Source organism: Lepisma saccharinum, chromosome 24, assembly GCF_977018435.1.
Source record: "Lepisma saccharinum chromosome 24, izLepSacc3.1, whole genome shotgun sequence".
NCBI classification, from domain to species: Eukaryota; Metazoa; Arthropoda; class Insecta; order Zygentoma; family Lepismatidae; genus Lepisma; species Lepisma saccharinum.
Genome location: NC_139252.1, coordinates 50,949,573 through 50,972,748, shown reverse-complemented (window position 1 = coordinate 50,972,748; position 23,176 = coordinate 50,949,573). Strand labels below are relative to the sequence as shown.

Genomic DNA, 23,176 nt, shown 5'->3' with positions numbered 1-23,176 from the left:
ACTTAGTGTATTCAATAACATCACTTCAACACTTTTCAGCATAGTTCTTGGTATACGAGGTGCATCCAGAAAGTAAGTTCCGAAAGTGCCCCAAGATGGCACAAGTGGTCAGAGTGGGACGCTCTTGCGCATGAGCGGAGGAGGAACATGTAGCCATAACCTGGCACAAGCGCAGCTGTGTGGAGTCAGTGGTGAGAGAACTGTAGTACAGGAAACGTGGCTGCACACATAGAGTCTCCTGCCGAGTGGGAGGTACGCGCGGTAATCAGGTTTCTCCATGCTAAGAAGATGTCGGCGTCAGTTGTGTGAAGTGTATGGACAGAATGGCATTAGTGAAGGAATTGTTCGAAGATGGTGTAGAAAATGCACAGCAGGCTGCACCAATGTCCACGACGAAACCCATCATGCATACAACGTGAGAAACTGCAGTCGCTGGGTGATGATCTCATGCAGCAAGGAACGGGAGATCTGCGGAAACTGATATGAGAGTTAGGACATTGTATACCGCCAGTTCTGCAGCATTGCTTACTGCATGCTTTCCACCAATTCAGGCATCACCATATCTGCTGGGGGATCTCTGACGCCGACAGCTTCTTAGCATGGAGAAACCTGATTACAGTGCGTACCTCGCACTCGGCGGGAGACTGTATGCACGCAGGCATGTTTCCCGTACCACAGTTCTGTAACCACTGACTCCACACAACTGTGCTTGCTCCAGGTTATGGCTACGTGTTCCTCCTCCACTCCTGCGCAAGCGCGTCCCTCTCTGACCACTCGTGCCATCTTGGGGCACTTTCGTAACTTACTTTCTGGATGCGCCTCGCATATTTCACAATAATCACAGAAAAACATTCTATACATTGTCAGAAAGTCTGAAATTCAATTAATTCTAAGCATTTGTATTAGGAGTGTGTAACGGAAACTTGAATTGATTGATTTGGTTTATTTTACTTTGATTTTCTGCCACTTTTGACTAATCGCAAATATGAAGATGAGTAATGATATGATGAAATTGATGAAGGGACACTCACAAAGAACACCCATGCCCAGCCTAGGTTTCAAACCCGAGACCCCTGGCATCATAGTGTGCTGTACTAACCACTCCGCCATGGAGGTCAGCAATTGAAACTTGGAGAAAATAGAAAATAAACCACAGCAGGAACATGGCTACTGTGATATATTAAGAGGTAAAGTCCCTCCCTCCCCCATGCAAATAGTACTGTGCCATGTAGGCACATTTAGGGAATGTGGGGGGTAGGGCCCTACACATTCTCGATCTCAGCCATTTTGGAGGTGATGTGATCAGCACCATGCTCCAGCTGCCTTTACCTCACACCGCACCCTCTCAGGGATTCATTGATTTCAGGCTGATTTGCCTCAGAGTCACTTTATGCGGGGACAAGGCTTCTGACTCTAGATCACCCAACCTGGGAATCGAACTCAGGTCTCAAGCATAGCAGTCAGATGTCCTACCGACTAGAACTCCGCAACTTTTGTGGTATATTGGAAAGTAGCAAATAATTCACAGAAAACAACAAAAAAGCACATTTAGAAATAAATAGCTTTTTTTTAAATAACTAACCCACGTCCGTTTTCCTTTCAGGTATTTTTAACATTTACAAAACACCAAAGGTAAGAGATATAAAAAAGTATTATATGAAGATTGATCACTGCAGTATTTTTGTAAAGCAAAGTATCTGTGATTCTGGGGGACTCTGCTGCACAACAAATTCCTTGTGTGTCTGTGATATGAAGGAGCCACATATGTAGTTCAGTTGCCTCAAGACATGTAGGACAAAGTCTTGTGGCTTCCACTTCAGTCAATCTGATAATAGTTTTACTTAATTTTATGATGCTAGTAAAACTGTTAAAGCAATGTTGAGAATTTATGCCTAATGTTGATTTTGTAACTGTTGTTTCAACAATGACAGTGCCTTCTACTCTAGTAAAACAAAGGTGATAATTGATTATGATAGCTACTGTTTCTGTGTTGTTATCGTTGTTATTGTTACAGTTATTCCAGGTTATTAACCACCCTTCTACAGATAACAGCAGGGTCTGTTCACTAATTTATACCCAATCAATCCAGAGTACTGTCTTCAGCTCTTTCAGTACGTATGTTCTCTGATATAAATGGACATGTATCTGATACTGTTTTCCAGAGCCCAAAATTCTGTTTGTAATTGTAAGAGTTCTTCTTGCTGTGAAAACATCTGTTTCATGCCATAAAAAATTAAATTAAAAAAATTGAAAGATGGCTGACTGAAGCATCTTTTTTTATAATTTCTTTCAATAGATTATGAGACTCATTTTGCTGAAATTGTAAGATAAATAGAACATACGATTTTCTGACATTGTATTTTTAACAGTACTGTAGCATGTGACTTCCTGTATGAGTAACTTAAATTGTTACTTTGAAATGTCTTTATTTAACAGAGGTTTGAAATTTTGTAGCTCCTTGCGAGAAAAATATATCTGTCATCTTGGAGTTAAAATCTATTTGAAAACTTAGTTAAGATGGTGTATTTTTAAGATCAGATAAGTCTTTAGAATTTATAGAAGAATATAAGATTGATATTCATACATTCCATTAGCAATTCCAACAACACATGTGTCAGTTTTCAACTCAAATGTGAATATATCTATTCATAAATATTTTTTATGAACATAGTGTTCATTATCTTGAGCAATTGAGTGCATAATCTGCACCAGCAGTTCTTGATCTCTGGTTCAGGGACCCCAGGGGTTGCCGTACTCTCATAGCAGATCCACAAAGGCTCGAAGAAATGTTAAAGTTTTTAAACTTTTTGTGAAGGTTTGAAAGAAATTCAGTCAATTATTAAATAAACTGAATTAATAATTAATATGTTCCACTGCTTGCTCTTATTAGTTTAAGATTTCAGTGCATAACAAAATATATTTAAGGAGGTTCTGTGACAAGTGAAAGGTTAAGAACCGCTACTCTACACTAAGAATAATCTGGTTTAAAAATAAGAAATTTCTTTTCAAAGTTCGCAGATTCATTACGCTTCATTAATTTATCAATTGCTACCAAATCTAAGCTGCTGTTAATAAAAACTGATACATTTCAAATAACTTGTTCCTGACAAAAGAAAGTATTTCTCTACAAGATGATGGAGATAGTTATTCAAGATGCTAATTCAACACCCTTATTTTTATAATTATGCTCTTGGTACACTTAAATACACAAATATTATTTATCAAACAGAAAAGCTGAAAATAATTTTCCTTTACACATTTTTGAATGTGCCAAATTATTTGTAGTTTTTTTATTGATCTGTAACGTTACGTAAAACAGAGCTTAAAATTTGCATGTGTGTTTGAGTAAAGGAAAATCTCTGCAATCTCCAATGGAGAAAGGAAATTTGTTACCTCTAAACTATTTATCTTTTGTAATTCACCTGGTCAGTGCAGAAAAGTTGAAACTCGTAAAAACCTTTTATATACATATATTATCTTGTTATTCTTTCTCGTAACTCTAAACCCTTTGCTGCAGTTCCTAATGCATTTAAAACATATTGAAATAAATTTACAAAAATTGTGATTTAAAAATATTCTAAAAACATTTTTCATAGAACTTATATCTAGCCAGTAGGCTCCACTAGGGTTCGAAGTAAAGAGGGTATATGTAGCGAGCATATAGAAATAAGTATATTTATATCTCCTCACTGTTGAAGTAAAAGTTATTAAGTAAGGTATGCCTAAATTTAATAACTTTGTGTGCGTTACAGTTAGTTTATACATTTGCTAGTATTCTTGTTCAAATTCTAATTTATACTGAAACAAAATAAACATTTCTATCTCTCTCTCTCGCTCTCTCTTTTCAAATAGTATTACATTAGTTGCCTTATGTACGATAAGGAAAATAAAATATTTCTCAGTATTGAAAATTCAAAGTGATTTAAAATTAAGAATTGCAAGAGTGTGGTACAATTCAAGGCCGAAATTTGCTCCTGTAAACCGGTTTTGTTTTTGAAGTAGTAATGCTAATGGTGGGAAGCATTTGATAAGGAAAAATATTACGAAAATACAATAAAATATATATCAGAAAAGTAATACACTTAAGAAGCATAATACATAATAGATCTTGAAAAATCATTGTCAATGTTGTAATAGTTTACAAAATTGTTCAAGTAGTTTGAACATGGAAGTAATTAGTAATCATAATTTTATGAAAATACAAATAAGTACAGGGTATGTCAAGAAGAATGAAACAACTATACATGCTTAGTATAAAATAACTCTTTATGATGGATTGTCAGAGGACAGAACTTGGATTATTGGCTAGATGTATGCTACATGAAGTACCATAGAAAATTTTGTATTTTAAAGGACTCATTTGAGACAACTTTGTGAACTTATCTTTGAAACTAAGAACCTGCAGTTCCTTAAGAGCAGAAGATGCACCAAATTCCACATCAATATTATTAAAAAAATAATAAAGCAAAACAGCTATCACTCAGTCAACTGCTCAAATTATCATCGTAAATTAAGAATAAGAGACAATTCAGCTGGTCATCATTGTGTTAACAAAAAATCTTAGCCACAAGTATAATTTATTAATTTCTTGACCTTGATTTTACTTTTTCTTGACTGGTACATGTCCTATATACGAAGTCCGAGGATGTTGCAAGGTCTTCAAAAATACCGTGATATTTTCCCAATGCAAAATTTTCATTATTTTGGCATCAGCATTGTGGAAAGATATAAATTTTCATTTTAAATAATCTTATGTGAAATTATTAATATTTAAAGCCTTCGCTCTCGGCTATTTTGGCGGTGATGTGATCTGCACCATGCTCCAGCTGCCTTTACTCCCCACAGTTGGCCCCAGGTACCAACTTGATATGGTATAGTTCAAATTAAAAGCTATATTTTAAAATTTACAAATATTCAGAAGTACTTAGGTTGTTCTATTTCCCAAGGAGCGGTATTTGGTTACTCCTAATCATAAATAGTTGCTTTATACTAAATGTGCAAAGGTGTTTCATCCTTTTGAACTTATTCTTTGACCATGTCTATAGTATACATCTAAGTATCCTTGATGTTCAATAAATTTTATTACAAATAAATAATACTCCCTCTGTCCCATAATTATTGTCCGGTACACCTTTGTTTGTTGTCTCATAATAATTGCCCGATATTCAAACTGTGACATTGGTGTATACAGAAGAAGAACATGAAACAAGGGAATGAGTCATACAACTTTATTATTCAAGGATCAGTACAAATTGTGCTTTCCATCTGCCTCTTCGTCTGTTATTTCTGTACTACCATTTTGGCATACTGGACTATAATTATGGGACAGAGGGAGTATGTAACAAACTTTAAATTACGGAATTTCACTTCAATATGATTTTCTCCTGTGCAATTGAGGAAGAAATGTAGTTGAGTGTAGCAGTACATATTTTACTTCCTTCTATTTGCTCTTATTTCTTCAACTTTGGAATTTATGCAAATTTCACTCTAATGCTAATTTTATATTTTAGAGGAGTTGTGTTTCATTGGCACTATTACTTAGGAATAGCATCAGAAATACTTGTTTTTCATCAACACAGGATATTCTTATATAAAAGTGCACTTTGTGAAAAAGTCAATATCGCTAATTTCATATAATAATTTGTTTGTAACTTTATGTGCAACAGTTAAGGACTTTTAAGTGATTTTGTGCTTATGTAAAATCAATATCCTGAACCCTTCCGAAAAATTTCTAAATTATGATTGTTGTACACTTTTCATGATTTACTGCTACTACATTCTATCAATGGGATGGAAGGACTAACGTATGGTTATTTATAGATATATATTGCCTTGCTTTATGAATTCCTGTATATATTTTTTTAATTGTTCATAAAGGGGTGCATTGCTTGTTCCAACACCTCTGTATTTAATTTACTACCACGTCACTCATTTCCCAAATATGAAAGTAATTCGACGTTAGCAAAATATCCTCGTTAATTTTCCATTCACAGTAAAATACGGAAATTGAGAGAACATATTTTTAGTGTATAAAGTATAAACATAACTGAAGAAATATTAGAATTTATAAGCTATGCAGCTTTAAAGAGATTCATTTTTTTTCTCAATTAACTGATACACAGTTTCACATCTAGAAGAAGTAGAAGAAGTAAAAGTGTAAAGTGCTCCCCTGTGCTCGCACTATGCCATGAAGGCATATAGGGGGTGTGGAGTTTGGGCCCCCCACTTTCTTGGTTATGGCCGAAGGTGGGGGTAATGTGATAAGCACCATGCCCCTGGCTGCCTTTACTCTGCAGTGTCCTCTAGGTACCCACTTTCTATGATGCTGAGTGGGCACCGGAGCTGCTTGAACAGGTGGAAAAATTATCTAGAACAACATAAATAAACTGTCAAATTTAGTTACAAACTTTTCTAATGTAACTATTTCCTATGATATTCCATTTTATTTATTTTTTTGCACATTCACAAATGAGTCATTCAGGAAGCCAGTAAACAAAAGTTTCATTGAAAACGTTTACAAACATATTCAAATGTTTTACAACCAAAATCACACCATAATTAAATATATTAATTCCCGACTTTCAATTTCATCAACCTACTTCAGGTACATCTGAAAAAATACATTTTTTGGGGAGTCCCCCTTATGCATAGAGGGGTTAATTTGGGCAGATATCTAAAATGAGACACAAATCACTTAAAAATAGTCAATAGCCATTAAAACTATTTTGCGTGTACAGAATGTACAGGATGCAAGGAACAAAAGAATATAATGAACTTTTAATTTTCTGCACTTTTACATGAAACTGTATCCACTTATTATACTTTATTTCACATCATATATTTTTTAATTCACGTTATTAGCAGGGCCACAATATTAAACCACACATTGAATGTTGAACTGTTGAATTTTTAATACACCATTTTTGTGTACTTAGAATATTGCGCATAGAAAAAAATTGTTATCGGTTGTTCATTTGTGAATGTTATGGAAGATGTATCATATGCGGTGCTTGTAAAAAATGTGTTATGCATAATTTATACATATATAATGTATCTTGTATTTTTTATGATGTTAGTTATTTGTACATTGTAGTTATACTTTCCTGCAACTAATAAAGTATATGTTTTGAAGAATCGTGGTCTTTTGTTATTTGTTGTAGTTCTTTAATGGCTTGTTTTCAGAGTGATTTCTTTCAGCTATAGCATTTGTGCCTTAATTCTTTTCTGCAACTTTTGTCTAATTGTGATGATATAAGGCACTGTGGATATTAAGGACAAACTCAACAAAGGTCGATTTTTTTAAATGTTGAATCATGTGCATTAAGTCTGTGGGAACTCAAGCAGCGTCAGACAGGAGTCTGCTTCGCCTCTAATATTATCAAATTTGCTTAGCATAGGGCATTACACGTGCTTTATAATAGGACAGACTAGAAAACTGCCAAAACCCACAATTTGTATTTAGAGAGTTCACCCTAACATCCGCAAGGCCTCATATGATGAATGGACACTCACAAAGAACTCCCATACCCAGACTGGAATTTGACCCCAGGAACACTGGCATCGTAGCACTGTGCTAACCACTCTGCCATACAGGTAGGTCTAATACTGTGCCTTAAGGCCAGGGTTTCGAGATGTCCTAATAGTCCTGTCTAATTCACTGCACTTTGCCTCTTTGCACCCATGTGTCTAGTTGATTACAAAGTGCAACATCAAATCATCTACTTTGTTAATTTAGTGTCAGCACCATTTGCACTACATTCTGGAGCAGTGTATGGTCATATGTGGTGTGGTGTATAGTCATGTGATGCATGCTAACCAATCAAATGGGCACTGAAAGCCAGTTGTTGAATCCAAGGGCGATTAATCCATGTAGGAAGTGAGGAACTTCCTATAGTTCATTTATACTTGCTTCCAGTTGTCTACTTTTTAGGAGTTTAATAGTAATGCACGTTACAAAATTATGAGCTTAATGTACGTACAATTGACTAAGTTAGCTTCACTCGCTCCAGCTGCAGTCCAAAGGCTTTGATGCCCCACCTGAGGAACCTCGCTGGGAGCACTACAAACAGATGGGTCAGAAGTGGAAAACGGGCAGGGGGAAGTTGCGATTTTAAAGCATCCAGCGAGGAAGCATCAAGGGTTTCCTCAACCAGTGATGCAAATCCCAGCGAAATGGTACTAAACCTAGCACAGTTTCATCTTTCTTGGCACCCTGTTTTTGGCATAATGGTAAAATATAGCATAATTTGAAAACGTGAGTCTCTGGAAGAGGGAAATCTAATTCAAAGGAATATTTTCAGGAAATAAAAGTACATTAGGTTGAAATCTTATTTTTGCTTCACCAGCAGAAATATTTCAAATAAAAGGGAGTATGCCTACACAGCGACAAGCTTTTTACAACTATGCCACGATCCATTCTCTATCTTTTCTTTATCTTGCCAGATTTTGTTCGTGAGGAAATTTTATTTAGTGTCCTGGTTCAGGGTCCTGCAACCTTCTTCTCGTTGCACACCAGAAACGAGACAGATATTTACAGTTCAAGGTTGGAGAGCAACAAATGTACATTATCTGTACTATCGTATCAATCCATAGGATTATTCTTTATTTTATTTTAACTTTCTCTAGAAGCTTCAATTCACCAAGGTTCATTCACTTGTTTACACCAACTGTCCACTCATCTCAGGTATTTGAATTATGCACAGTCGAGTGTTAAGCAGACTTCCACTTCCTGATATATTGAGGCTACAAGGCTTACAACAGGTAAACAAGGAGTAAGCTGTTCACAATAATAGGAAAGTAAAAACTCACGTATCAGCGTATAGGAAGTCTCCAGCGACAGGGGTTTAGAGGAGCAGACAGACTGCAGAGGACTCACTTTTCAATTTGATTAGAGACAGGCAAGAGGACTTTGGGGAGTAGAGAAGACAGCAGTCTGCCTGACTGAGGTGTACTACCTACTAAGCCTGGAGAAAGGATAGTTTGATTTTACTCTTCAATATTAACTTCATCATCATACTTCTAAGTGTAGACAGGTATTTATCCTAATCCTTAGCATGTATGATTCTGGTTCAAGGTTCTAAAATCCAACGCGTGACTATTTGCCTTTTCTAGTTGTTTAAGGTATTTTATTTCAGTTGTGCCTTTTGCTGCCAAGCATTTAACTTGTCGTTATAACAAGTGCTCTCATCATTTATGAGCATGAATGATGATTAGCTACATCAACCATTGGGAGTGGCAGGTTCGATCCCATCATTCATTAGGCCCGACCCTGTGGCCGAGTGGTTAGCACATCGCGCTGCGATGCCAAGGGTCCCGGGTTCGAATCCCGGTCGGGCTTGGTTGTTTGTGAATGTCCATTCATCAATTTCATCACTCATCCCCATCTTCGCAAATTAGCCAAGAGGCACAAAACGCGAAGTAAAATAAACTAAATCAAACCATCATTCATTAGAAAGATACGTGGTGGAGTTGCAGATTTCATTGATTTTCACTTTTAAATATATGAACAATTTAGTTTTGTAAACCAGTTTTAAAAATCCCACCCCAAAGTTTTGCAAATTTGTCTAGTTTGTCATTAGTATGTCATTGCAACAATTATTTTTGAGAATGCATAGGGTTTAAAGGTTATGGTATTGATATAATAGAAATAAAGTCACAATATATACAGTTGAACCTGAGTTATACATATGTCAAGGTGAAGAGAAAATAATATGTATAACTGAGAATTACTTACAAATCAGATTTAGATACCATGTCATATCATTATTAAAATACTGGGGAACCAGTAGCAACTGAAAATGTTCACTGAAGGAACTGCTATTCTGTTTTTATTATGGAACAAGGAAAACGGTGACCATCACATAATGGTGCAGTTTCAAACATTAATAAAAAAATGTATTTCTCGCATTACATGGGTACAACGTACACCAACAGCATTGGCAACTGTCCAAGTTTCTTACTGGAAGGCTGCATGGCAAATTTCCAACATGGCATCACAGCAGGAAAGGCTTTCTTTGTGTTCCGTTTTGAGGTGTCCAGATCTGTGCAGCATGAGTTTAGTCCACAGTTTAAAAAAGATGCACCACACAAGAATAACTTAACCAGGTGGTATCGACAATTTGTGGAAACAGGATGCTTGTGTAAAGGCAAGCAAAGTCCTGGCCGACCTCATGTTTCTGATGACAGCATTGAAAGTGTGTGTGAGGCGTTTAAGTGAAGTCAATCCAAGACTTGAGCAAGCATGACGTCCCGAATGAATACTAATTATGAGGATTACATTCTACAACTGGATGTAGATCCCCCCTCCCCCACTCATTTTCACAGGGACATGATTGCTTCTCAATGGAGTTCTTCCACAGTGCTGGATTGGATGTGTTGCAAATGGAGACAACCACCTTCTCCCTTGGCCATCCCATTCGCCGGATCTAACAAGTGATTTCATTCTTTGGAAGATTGTTAAACGCAGCACGTTTATGTACCACAGTAGCCCACATCCATCCATGAACTTCGTGATGGTGTAACACATGCACTGTGCAGGCCATTACAGCAGGCACGATACATTAAGTCTGGGATGAGTTCAACTATTCCTTAGATGTGTGTCGTGTGACCCAGGGTGCACACCTTGAAAGATTGTAATTAACAAATAAGAAACTTGGACAGTTGCCGCTGCTGACGGGTGTATGTTGTACACGTGTAAGGTGAGAAATTTTTTTTTGTAAGTTTTTGAAACCACACCATTCTTTTCTGTATGCACTGTATAACAAATAACACAGCTGTAATGTTGGAGACCAAAATACTGTATTCTGACTTCAGTTAAAAGCTATGACTGTAAAGGGGCACTCAAGCCAACAAGGACAAAACAAACACAGCCCTTCGAAGACTATACTGGCCATAGGTAAAGACACTAGAGTCTCGTTACTCTGCAATATGCAGTACAAGGTGCACTACGTGGAAGAGGAATAGTTAATTGATTGATTGATTGATTTGGTGTTTTAAGTCCACTTTATGCACAGTAAAGCTAATCGGGACTGGACCTATAGCTTAAAGTGGGATCCGAACCACAATGTGCCTCCACCAGGTATCAAACCCAGGACCCCTTGATTACAAGGCGACGACGCCAGGAAGAAGAATAAAATAAAATACCAGACACTGGTATCTTGTATAGTTTGCAGTATACAAACACACATCATATTATTCAAGTCATCACAGTGACAGTGAGAGATACAAATACATAAAAAAATTATAATTGGGAGTAAATAATTTAGATTTGTTACAATATGTGAAAGTTCATGGCACACCTGCATTCTAAATTAACTGTTCCTCCTATCATAGCTTCACATCACTGCCCATTCAATAACTGTTAACTCTAGTGCTTCATGAGATAAAATAAAATTAGAAGAATTATAATAATAAAAATTTAAAAAGTTATTAACTTAATTTCAATATATTAAGACTAACTAGTAGCTACAAAATTACTTCTATTGTGAGATTGCCTCCGAAAGTAAGTTATTAAGTTCTGTATTCTCAAGTGCACCAATTAGCATAAAAACTAGCATATAGTTATTAAGTATGTTCAGTTGTTAAACTAACAAAATTGCTCAGGGAAGTACATGACGTCTGACGATAGTAATTCCTTAATCTGAAGCACTGGTGTCCTACAAGCTTGTAAAAAATATTTAATAACTGGAGCAGGTCTTGGGCAAGCAACCGAATTGCCCTTCCCTAATACTGGCTTAATGTGCTTTAAAGACAGAGATCCAAGGTTCAAACCTGGGGCAAAGCATGGATGTATCATTGTGTTCTGTCATTTCTATTTCATCTTTCATCCTCATAATTAACCCAAGAGGTTAAAAGTGACAAATATACAATAGAAATAAAATACATAGGGTGAATCAGGGTAATTGTGATCACGTTTTGTGATAATTATACTTTAGTCTTTCATAAGTTGGGCAGCCTCATTAGGACCAAGATGTTTCTGGGTCCAATTTATTCTTCTACATAATAGTTATTTACCGAGTGAATTTCAATAACTACCCCGTACTCACTTTCTGGTATATATAAAAAAATAATTTACAACTACCATGATCATACTTCCCCAATGAAGTGGGGTAAATGTGATCAGAGTAAGGAAGTGTGATCAAGGCTATTTTCTTTTCTTAGGAATGTTACAGCCTAACAGTTGGGCTGAAAAGTTCGTAGGCTGACTAGAATTAAATCCATGTGATTTTTACTCAGTACTAACCTTCAAAAGATACGTGTATAAATTTCACAGCTGCCGGATAATTAGTTCGTGAGATATAGCATTGTGAGTGAAGCAGCTTTTGTTATTGTGAAAAAATGGATAAAAAAGAATTTCGTGTGTTAATAAAGCATTGCTTTTTGGCGAAAAAAAAAATACTGTTGAAGCCAAGGCTTGGCTTGATAAACATAATTCGGACTCTGCACCAGGAAAATCAACCGTTAAGAAGTGGTTTGCTAAATTTAAACGAGGCGAAATGAGCATCGAAGATGATGCACGCAGTGGACGCCCCAAAGAGGCTGTTACCGACGAAAACATAAAAAAAGTCCACAAAATAATTTTAAATGATCGTAAAGTGAAGTTGATCGAGATAGCTGAGATTATTACATAGCGTTGTTGGAGCGTTTAAAGGATGAAATCACGAAAAAACGGCCCTATTTGAAGAAGAAAAAAGTGCTGTTTCATCAAGACAATGCACCGTGTCACAAATCAATGAAAACGATGGCAAAATTATATTAATTAGACTACGAATTGCTTCCCCATCCACCATATTCTCCAGATCTGGCCCCCAGTGACTTTTTCCTGTTTGCAGACCTTAAAAGAATGCTCGCTGGAAAGAAATTTAGCACTGATGAAGAGGTAATCGCCGAAACTGAGGCCTATTTTGAGGCTAAAGAGAAATCGTACTATAAAAATGGCATCAAAAAATTGTATGACCACTATAATCGTTGTATCGCCCTCAAAGGCAACTATATTGAATAATAAAATCGAATTTTGTCAAAAAAATATTTTTTACTATGTTAGCCTACGAACTTTTCAGCCCAACTGTTATAGTGGAAAAGTGTGATATATGGACTACGTGTTAGCCAAAATAAAACTGTACTTTTAAATGATGTGCGCTTCAATGGTGAAGTTTGTGCATCCACCAGGGTTGACGTTGATGATGCTGCGGTGCCCAAAGAACAGTTTCCAATTTCGACAGGCACGTTGTCTGTAGAACGGAAGTAAAGGGATCAGGCTGCAGTCTCTTAACTAAATTGTATTTTTCCAAAAGATTTGAATCAAACTTTTCCTTTGGAATAAAGTTCCTATTGACAGGGAATGCAAGCCTTGAATAGAAAATTCCAGTTCCCCGGAACCCACTTATTATGTTTGAAGCAGGTATCTTTTGCCACGCTTTTCCAAGGAGTTCAGAAAAAGCATCTTTACCCAATGAACTTTCAACATGTTTTCGTTGCCAGTCTAACAATAAAGGATTCCACACATCACTTTTCAATGGTTTAAAAACAGCAACATCGAGGGGTTGGAGTATTGCACTGCTGTGTGGAGGCAACTTGAGTATTGATACATGTTCTTACTGTGCCAAAGTTAGCACCTCAATGGAGAGATTGCTCACGTGACAGTCAAAAATTATTAGCAACAGCAGTCTTTCTTTTGGAACGGATGGAAGAAATTGGGTTTGAAACCATGAATAAAACATTGCACAGTTCATCCAACCATTTTCTGTAGCACAGTAGGTTGTACCGGGGAACGCATCTTTACTCATCCAGCTGGACCACATGTTCTTGCCCGTGAATCTTATGAGGGGTGGTAAAATGCCACCAGCAGCATTGACACAAGCAAGGACAGTTGTTGCTTCTCTTCCTGTTCCTTGGCTCCATCGTTTAGCAGGCAACTGTATGCCACCTATAACCTTTCCAGTGCTTACATCATGGATGAATGATGTTTCATCCAGGTTGAACACATTTTCAGACTTGTTTTGCAGCTGCAGTTTTGCTATCAGACATTCCAGAAGATCAAAAACCCCATACACTATGGAGGGGTCCTTCTGAACCTCGAAGCGCATGTGCTCTGTGTTTTCTGACGGTCAGTTTATGCCTCTGTGCAAACCCATGAAACCATTCACGACTGGGTCGCCCATCTTTGAATCTGGTTTGCAACTGATTTGCAGTCACGTACTGTTCCACTAAGTTGATAACGCTCGAACCAAAGCACCACTTTGTCAGGGAACGTAAATGTGAAGCTAACTCCTCCCCTTCTCTAGCAGGAATCTCAGAGTCTGCCTCCTCCATCAGTTGACTATAAAGCAGGTAACACTTTTTGTCTCCCCTTCCATCCTCTACAATGTAGCACAAGAGTTGAATATGGGATTTTAAAATGCTTAGAAACACCACGAACACTTGCACCTTTTTCAAGTTCGTTCAGGGCATTGCCTAACTCTTCTGCACTGTAGCTTCCTCCCACACCCCTGTCTGTTTTTCTGGTGTAGTTACGTGGCATTATTCACACTCAAAAGAGCAAGAAGTAGCAATTTTATAATTCAACAGCACTGATCACACTTTCCCAAACACAGTGCAGGCGAGTGCGATCATGACTAGTAAGAACAGCAGGAACCTCTCATTTGAGCACAGAAAGAAATGAAAGTAACTTGTAGGTCCTACCATTTACCCAGCAGTGCCTTTTCCACAATCTTTTGATTTTCCTGCGAGACAGAATTTTTTTTACGCATACGAGAAATTTCAGTTTGAAATATTTTGTAATGGCATTTTCACATGGCCCTCCTCTATGCTTGCAGCAATGAACACATATCCAGAATCATTCAAAATATGCATGATCATCAGTTCCAAATACTTAGAACAAGCTGCAGCTTCAGTTTGTAACTGGAGATCACACTTACCCCAATTCAACCTACTTCACTAAATTTTCTCATAAATTCTGATAGAACGTTAAAAATAAAGCAATTTCTCTTAAAAGCACTGTATTGATTCAGTGTAATTTCAATTTTTTTAACAACTTGCAGTTGTATAATTATATTTTGACCAAATTGGAAATTTCAAAACAAACAAAAAAAAAAAAAAAAAAAACTTTTTGAGGAAGTATGCTTGGAAACATGTATAGATGTAGCAAGATAAGAAAAACCCTGGAAAACCTGCGAACTAAAATGGACAGTTGTGTGTTTCCTCTTTTCTTGCTTGGGGCCAAGTGTCCCATTTATAACTTTTCTTCCTTGCTTTTATAAAAATATTACAACATTTTTTAAATATTATGTCTCGGATTTCACTGTGTGCGTTTTTACAAACACTTGTCAATAAATAAAAGTCATACGGATTTATATGTAGTATAAATGTGCTATATATGTAAATACATGAGCTACATAAAATACAGCTTTGGCATTTTAACTATTACAGTGATTGTCTTGAAGGGAAACCAAAAGTGAATCCCTTACATGTGCAACAAAATCGTTGCGTGTGGCACTGCTGTCGGGCACGCAACTAGTAGTGAGGGTAGGCTGCTCGACTTGGGACACTCTTCCAACATTGTCAAAATAACATTTGTAACAACCAGGTACCAATGCTAGAGCCCTTATTCTCAATTCTTGACAACATTTGTAAATACACTGGAATTTCAAGTGCTTCACAATAGCAAAAGCAAACAGTTGGGAGGTGTAAATAACAATAAAAATTAAGTTATTGTGCAAATATGGAGTTGAGAAATGTTCTGAAATATAGAAATAATATGTAAAAATAACTAAAATGTAAAATATGAGCCAAAACCTAATATATATATAAATATGGAAAAACATGCCATGATGCTCAAAGATAATACAAAACATAACTGATTTCAGCTTCACACATCAATATGTATTTGCATATAAATCCTTCCCCTGGTGATGACTGTGTTAAAGAAAGTCACACATTTTCGCAATGCAAGGGCAAGATTATATGGTAAACAACTAATTTCTGACAAACCTTTTAGGGCCTCCCCGATGGCGCAGTGGTAGCGTTGTCGCCTTGTAATCAAGGGGTCCCGGGTTCGATAACCGGTGGAAGCTCATAGTGGCTCGGATCCCACTTCAAACTGTAGGTCCAGTCCCGATTAGCCTTACTGTGCATAAAGTGGACTTAACACACAAAATCAACCAATCTAACAAAAAAAGCAAGGGAGGAATATTATATCATGACAACATGGGGGCACTTGGGCACAACAGAAGTGAGAGAAGACAATTATTCACTTTATCTCGTGTGTTTACCAGGGTGCTCATCTTGGGTGAGCCGAATGCATATTGGGATTTTCACAACCCAACATGAAATAAAAACGAGCATTTCAGTTCCCTGTAGAATTTTAATCAAAATTTTTCTCTGCAGAAAATTTCTATAACAATCAGTTTCACCATCATAGAAGTTACAATCTGGTAACAATTGTGAATAAAAAAAAATACAATGTACAAATCTATGGCACTACAACTATTGACTGCAATGACCTATGCGTCTGCACTGCACAAGGTAACAGTACGTAGGTGCAATGCTTAACTAAGTTATATTTTACAATGCAGCACAAACATTAGTAGTATATTTACTATACAGCTACATGAATAACCTTAAAAATAAAGCACAGACTGTTAAAAGCGCTGAAGTTATGTTGCAAAATAACCCAATAGGACATTAGAGAGGTATAGATGTGATTCAAATGAGGATGATATTGTGCACCATTAAACGAGTTGATTGTTGCCGCAGAACACTTTCCACTGAAAATTTCGAAAGTCTCTCACATCTTGAATTATCTTTTGTTTACAAACTACTACATGAGTGAGTGTTCAATGCATGTAATTACTTTGCATTTATGAGTGATTCAAATCAAAAATTAAACAAATATGTTGCAACAGGTTTACAATTCTTAAATTTCATTGTCTCAAATGTGAAACAAATGAACCCAGTAACAAAGCAATTCTGCATTTAACAAATCTTACTTTTGTCGTATTTTTAGTGAAATTATATAAAACCTCATAAACATTAACAAATGAATGAAAAGTTCTTCTTATGAAACTGAATCAGCTAGTAAATAGTGTAAATACAAGCTTTTATAATAACTTCATTTTTGTAACGTATAATACTTTTCTTCAACCAGGCTTCCCTTTACATATCCCAATTTAATAACAATATAACAGAATAACTTCTTCCAAATAAGTACATGTGTGAAACTTTGTAAACAATTTAATATAATAAACTATCTACTATAAATGCTGCACTGATGTTGCAATTCTTTCTTTTATCAGCATATAAGAAAACAAAGTATTAGTGTATATAAATATCAGCAACCTTGGAGCAAACTTAATATTTCGGCTTCCCCAGCCAAGTCTAAGGGTTTGGCACCAGAGAAATCTTGTATTTTAGGATCAGCCTTTTCTTTGAGGAGAAACTTGACAACTTCGGCATGTCCGCAGGAGGCTGCATAGTGCAAGGCAGTTTGGCCGTCTTGATCTTGTATGTCTACTTGGACACCCAGATTTACCAGACACAATAGCATCTCAAGATTACCACGATCGGCTGCCCAATGTATCAACGCCATGCCGTCATCATCCTTAACGTTAACGTCGGTCCCCGATTTGACCAAAGCTTTAACCTTTTCTATGCCCCCCTCCTTAACCCAGTCGAATATAGTTTTGTCGGCATCGTCTAGATGCTCGTCCTGATCGGCAAGACAGCTCACGGCAACCCACCCCGAACTGCGACCACTTTCGTCAACTTCAGCCTCCTTCCAATCTGGATCGAACTGGGTTATCAGGCGTATGTAGCCTTCCATGGCGGTTTCTGTGTCCATCGTTCCAAGCTTGTTCCACGCATCCCATTTTTCCTTTGCCTGAAATTCGTACCACCGAGGTCTTGAAGTGTTGCAAGGTCCTGCGGTGGCCTGCTTGTAATAAGAATATGCTTCCAAAAGCTGAGCAGTGGAAAGTTTACCCACAAGTGTTGCCAGATGATCCGCAGCTCTTTTGAACAAATCTTCAAGGCTTTCTTCAGCAGCCTCTGCCATTGTTAAGCTCTACAATTACAGTTATCGGAAACTATATTACAATTAAGGGGAAAAATAACTATACAATCACTAACCTTGTATTATCATGTTACTACTTGGCTGAAGGTTGTACAAATAATCTATTTCCTTCAAGCATGTGATTATTTTTACTCACTGCAGCAGTCAGATCTTTCTCTGCAGCAAATGTGACAAACCCATAACCACGGCTGAGGCCTGTTTTCCTGTCAAATACCACACGTGCAGATAAAATCTTACCAAATTCTGAAAAGTACTGGCGTAACTCTCTGTGTGCAACAGTCCAGGGAAGATTACCAATGAACAGACGGTTCACAGATCTGGTAGCCATGTTTTGAACGAGGTAACTTCGGGAAAAGTCCAGCAAGCGTTACAAGTCTATTCTTCTAATTTGCAGTAAGAGAATGTTGCGATTTTGCATCAACTCGTTGACATCTATCCCAGCTTCTGCTGCTAAACTGTTCAACGGTACAACTTCACACTGAAGATGCCACTTGTGGAGCAAGTTCTCTATGGACCAATCGCCGGTTCTCTCCTCGTACGTGCACAGAAACTTTGCGTGAGGATTCTTTTCCAGCAGGTACGCAACGGTGACGATTATATCTTCGAACAGAGCTGGCTCGAAGAAACAATCTGAACCGATGATCAGATCAATCGGACCGACGGAGAACAGGCTGTGAAGGAACAAACCCCAAGAGATTCCCAAGATGCGAACTTGCCCCTGCAGTCCGTTCGCTTCGCAACAACGGTGAATGTGCTGGAGACTCTTTGGCAGGCTTGCACTGTCCGTTAAAGTCACCACAGCTCCGCACTTTGCAGCTACGATACCTGGAAGTCCCGTTCCGGCACCAATCTCTAGCACTCTCTTCCCAGGCAATTCACGGCGATGTTCCCACAGAAACCATGCAAGGACTGGGGCAGATGGCCAGGTGTAGAAGCTGTAACTAGCTTGCAACTGCTGTAGGAAGAGAACGACAAATTACAATCAGAGAATACAATTACTTTGGTATAATTTAACAATACAGGGAATTTCTCCAATTTGTTTGAATTTTCGGTAACTTACTAATTTGGGTCTCCTAATCACGAATCTGCACTTAAAATTTGGCGCTCACGTATAAATTTGGCGCTTATTTGGCAGGTGAATCCGGCCACTTTCTAACATGCCCTTAACAGGGAGTCTATAGATATAGGCGGGGCCGCGATAGCGGTTGGGGGCGGTAGGTCGATTACCCCAGGGGCGGAGCCCGGAACCGGCGGGAAATTCGGAAATCGAGGGTGTGGAAATAAGAACTTAATTTCGATTATTTTGCTATTTCCACGTGTGAGCGCCAAATTTTGACTGCAGATTCGTGATTAGGGGGCCAAAATTAGTGAGTATGCCGAATTTCAAACAAAATGGAGAAATTCCCTGTATTGTAAAATCGCTCCATTACTTTTCCATAGTCCCATCTAGTTTGCTACAAAATTCAACACTGAGTATCAACTTTGTTTCTTTGGTGCAATAGTGTCTGCATCATTTGCACTAACATTCTGGACTGGTGTACAGTGTGGTGTAAAGTCAGGTGTTACATGCTAACAAATCAAATGGACACTGAAAGCACCAGGGAGTTTGCTGAATCATTTGGACTTTAACACCACTTATCGTCAATTTGGTTGAGCACTGTTTCTTTGCACCAGCTTGGCACTGGGATGCACCTGCACTACACCTCGTGTCGAAAAGTGTGGCAAACTAGACAGGGCTAATGGGTACAAAACCTTGCACGAATTCCAAAAATGCTGTTACTGAACAGCCCTAAACCTACCCTGCCTAATTTAACAATGAACCATTAACACCTACATCATATGGAACATTAGCAGTAGTAGTCTGGGTAAAATTTTTGTATCCACAAAACGTATTTCTTCAATTTTACAGGAGAAATTACTTACCGAATGCAGTTTATTTATAATTGTGGAAGTTCGGGGAAGTGTTTTCTCACATGGCTCATTGAATTTTGCCGGCAAATCATCTATATATAAATGAGTGACCGATGCGCGAAAGCTCTGGCATCCATTTACTTCCAGGTGAATGTAGCCTGTGTGTGATGACGTAATCCCGGTCAGTGTTTCCAAACACGTGTGTTTGTAACTGAAGAAGGTACGTTTCCGCAAATGGTTTGTGGAGCTATGTGTCAATGGTTCGTGGGGCTATGCGAGAATGGTGTGTGGGGCTACGTATATTTATTTCGAAACCAATTTTTAACTATTGTAACCTATACGTGACCCTACCTAACATAACCTTACCGGAAATGGTTCGTGGGGCTATTTATGAATGGTTCGAGGGGCTATCTGTGCATGGTTCGTGGGGTTTTCGAACCTGGAAAAATATACAAAATCAGCAACACGAAAATAGGTACTTTTCAATGAAGGAGGTTGCAACACTGCATAATCACTGATCATCGACAACGCTAGTCAAGATTTCTCCGCCATATTGTGTGTAACGCAAGCGAAAGCGAACAAAAAAATTACTCGATATGGCTAAAATTGAGATTATTTGGCATGGAAAAAACGAAATGCCACCTTCATGAATCCTTAGAAATGCAGAATAAGTAAGTATCAATGTGAAAAATAAGAAAATAAGGGAATTAGAGACATTTGGTGGTTACTGAAATTTTACCGTAGTCTGTACTTGAACACCTTGTAGTATTTTCCAAACTCCATGATATACAGTACTTGTCACCCACACAAAAATAAATGCACACCAAGTTAAGCTTGATACACGCCAATACCTAAAGAATGCATGCATCAATGTAACAGGTCAAGCCAGATCAGATCATGTGCAGTTTAAAACCTGGTGAAAATAGCTGAAAAGCTAGCTTCACCAGTCACTCCAATAATTTGTAATAATCATTTATAACACAAACTATTCCCATTCGAAACATGCTTTGGAAGTAGTCATGGAACAAGTTTACAATACCAGACCACTCTCCAATTTCTATGAAATTTCACCTACTCACTAATTGTGAACTCCTAATCACGAATCTGCATGTAATAATTGGCGGTCAAGTATGGAAATCGAGAAAAAAAAAACAAAAAAAAAACCTATGTTTCCTTAACGTAATGTTCCGTGTTCTACCATAAGAACAATAGCTCCACGGAAGACGCCATTTTCCCAACATGAACAAATCAACAGGCAAGACAAGGTATAGTTCTCTTAGCTAAAATATTAATTTTTCTTTGTATTTATGCTAATGGAACCTAACCTAACCTCGTAGGCATTCCTCGTTTGGCGTCAGAAAGATTGTTGTGCGTAAAGGAAGACCATTAACGAATTGCGAAAGAAAGACGGTTCCGAATTGCTGTCTATGGACAATCACCGTGGTAAATTGCAAGGTTATTTTACAACTTCTACACGTAAATGTACAATTTTAACAAGTGACCGCCAAATATGTCATCAGGACACCGAAATTAGTAAGTAGGCGAAATTTTATAGAAATTGGAGAGTGGTCCGGTATTGTAAACTCATGCCATAGTCACCATTCAAAGACAATGAAACATCTGCAGTAGTCCTGTTCTTGAGGTCTATTTTAATTTCTTAACGCATCAGCACAACTAAACATGTAGTACCCAAATGTAAAATGACAAATGGAGAAGATAAATAAGAAATTCAAGAGGAACAATATAGTTATGGTAGGTGACAAAAGATTTGGGGTAACAGTTCATTATATCGGAGACACATTTCTTCATTTTTACACAAGAAACTACTTACGGAAATGAGTTTCTCTGAGCTTTCTAACGTTCGTTGAGGTACTTTCTTCCATCGTGGAATCTATTTGACCGGGAAATGGTGTATTTTTCAAGAGAAATAACTTGCCGATGCACAATTGCCATTGCTTTCGCTGCGTGACTGCATGCTCCGCACGTACGATGATGTAACCCAATGTCAGTGTTTCAAACTCCTTTTCTTTTTTACTATGCTTGCCAAACCTAACCTTATGGAAATGGTTCGTGGGGCTATCTGTGAATGGGTCCTTGGGGCTATCCGTCAGCTACCCGTGCATAATGTGTAATTTCCACCGGTGATGAACACGATAGTAGGTATTAGGCTGAAACACTGCATACCTACGTGAGTCAAGTTGTGCCCGCCATATTGTGTGTTCCGAAAGCAAAGAAAAGAATAATAATAAAAAAAAAAAGCATTCAGAATGTGAAAAATTGAGTTTGTTTTTGTGTAAAAAGCATAATGCCACCTTGAACTATGATCCGCAATACACAATTCGTAAGTACGAACCATGAGAAACACAAAATATCACATTTTAATGTCTCTCCGATATAACGAACTGTTACCAGATTTGGATCTTTCAGTAGTGCTTAATTAATTATATATTAGAATATTAATAGATAAATAAAATCAAACACATGAAGGTCAAAATCCAGGGTGGAGTATGGCAATAACTTTACAAAAATGAATCTTTGAATTCCTTGCAACTATTACTTTTCTATAGTTATTTGACTTTAACACATAAAATAGTGCTGAACAACAAATAACAACTTCCTTGCGAATACTATATCTTCAGATTTTCTTGAACTTTGAACGCATATCATAAGTAGGCATGGTCATGCTAGTGTGTGAACATCATCCGCAGGCGTGTATTAGACAAAAAGATCGAAAGGCCGTAGAGTTGTCAGTATTTCTACATGAAACTTACCTCGGGAATAAATATCTCCAACGACTCAATTTCTTCTCCAGGTTTGTGAATACTGGATTTAAATAAGAACTTCTTCACCTGCTCAGTAACTCCATCGGACATTAGCGTCCCCTGGTCAAAAACATTTGCACATCGTGACACATAGTTGCCAGGACTAAAATCTCTCCAGTAGACAGTAACCAGTGAAAGAAAATAAGTTTATGTCTGATTTTTAATTTATTATCCTTGAAACTTGTTCATGACAATGTTTTACATTACTTTGCGACGTTTCATGTTCTCCTTCCTTAAAAGAATGAAAATTAACGAAAAAAACAAGTGTTTGTTCGACCTGCTTTGTTAGGCCATTCTCTTTGCGTTAGCCTGTGAGCTAGTTGAGCAGTGTTGCACAGCTGTGCTAGTTGTTCTTTTTCTCTTGTTGCAACTTTCT

The 23,176-nt window shown here is 37.5% G+C and overlaps 4 protein-coding genes across 6 annotated transcripts in view; 1 reads left to right on the top strand and 3 right to left on the bottom strand.

Annotated features, from left to right (window-relative positions):
• Positions 1-7,128, top strand: part of Abca3 (ATP binding cassette subfamily A member 3) — a 199,481-nt gene extending 192,353 nt beyond the window's left edge. For all 3 annotated transcript variants that reach the window (XM_083110291.1, XM_083110289.1, XM_083110290.1), the window contains exon 33: positions 1,604-7,128. In XM_083110291.1, coding sequence (XP_082966417.1) covers positions 1,604-1,636 — 33 coding nt within the window. In that variant the 3' untranslated portion in view covers positions 1,637-7,128. The remainder of the gene's footprint in view (positions 1-1,603) is intronic.
• A 9,212-nt stretch (positions 7,129-16,340) lies between these two features.
• On the bottom strand, positions 16,341-18,049 carry LOC145977998 (acyl-CoA-binding domain-containing protein 6-like). The gene has a single exon (XM_083110364.1). The coding sequence runs from the start codon at positions 18,047-18,049 to the stop codon at positions 17,327-17,329; it is 723 nt and encodes a 240-aa protein (XP_082966490.1). The 3' UTR covers positions 16,341-17,326.
• A 91-nt stretch (positions 18,050-18,140) lies between these two features.
• Positions 18,141-18,395, bottom strand: LOC145978001 (SRA stem-loop-interacting RNA-binding protein, mitochondrial-like). The gene has a single exon (XM_083110366.1). It carries the CDS (start codon positions 18,393-18,395, stop codon positions 18,141-18,143), a length of 255 nt encoding a protein of 84 aa, XP_082966492.1.
• A 39-nt stretch (positions 18,396-18,434) lies between these two features.
• Positions 18,435-22,888, bottom strand: LOC145978000 (histone-arginine methyltransferase METTL23-like). The gene is made up of 2 exons (XM_083110365.1): positions 22,750-22,888; positions 18,435-19,022 (listed from the first exon to the last, which is right to left on the bottom strand). The coding sequence occupies exons 1-2, from the start codon at positions 22,849-22,851 to the stop codon at positions 18,435-18,437; spliced, it is 690 nt and encodes a 229-aa protein (XP_082966491.1). The 5' UTR covers positions 22,852-22,888.
• Positions 22,889-23,176: the final 288 nt, after the last annotated feature.

What these genes read in the sequence shown, in the direction of transcription:
- LOC145978001 (XM_083110366.1), bottom strand. Translation starts at nt 18,395, where the DNA reads ATGGCTACCAGATCTGTGAACCGTCTGTTCATTGGTAATCTTCCCTGG.
- LOC145978000 (XM_083110365.1), bottom strand. Translation starts at nt 22,851, where the DNA reads ATGTCCGATGGAGTTACTGAGCAGGTGAAGAAGTTCTTATTTAAATCC. An exon ending in TGGAGATATTTATTCCCGAG is followed by an intron (nt 19,023 to 22,749) that starts GTAAGTTTCATG and finishes CTCTTCCTACAG; the next exon opens with CAGTTGCAAGCTAGTTACAG.
- LOC145977998 (XM_083110364.1), bottom strand. Translation starts at nt 18,049, where the DNA reads ATGGCAGAGGCTGCTGAAGAAAGCCTTGAAGATTTGTTCAAAAGAGCT.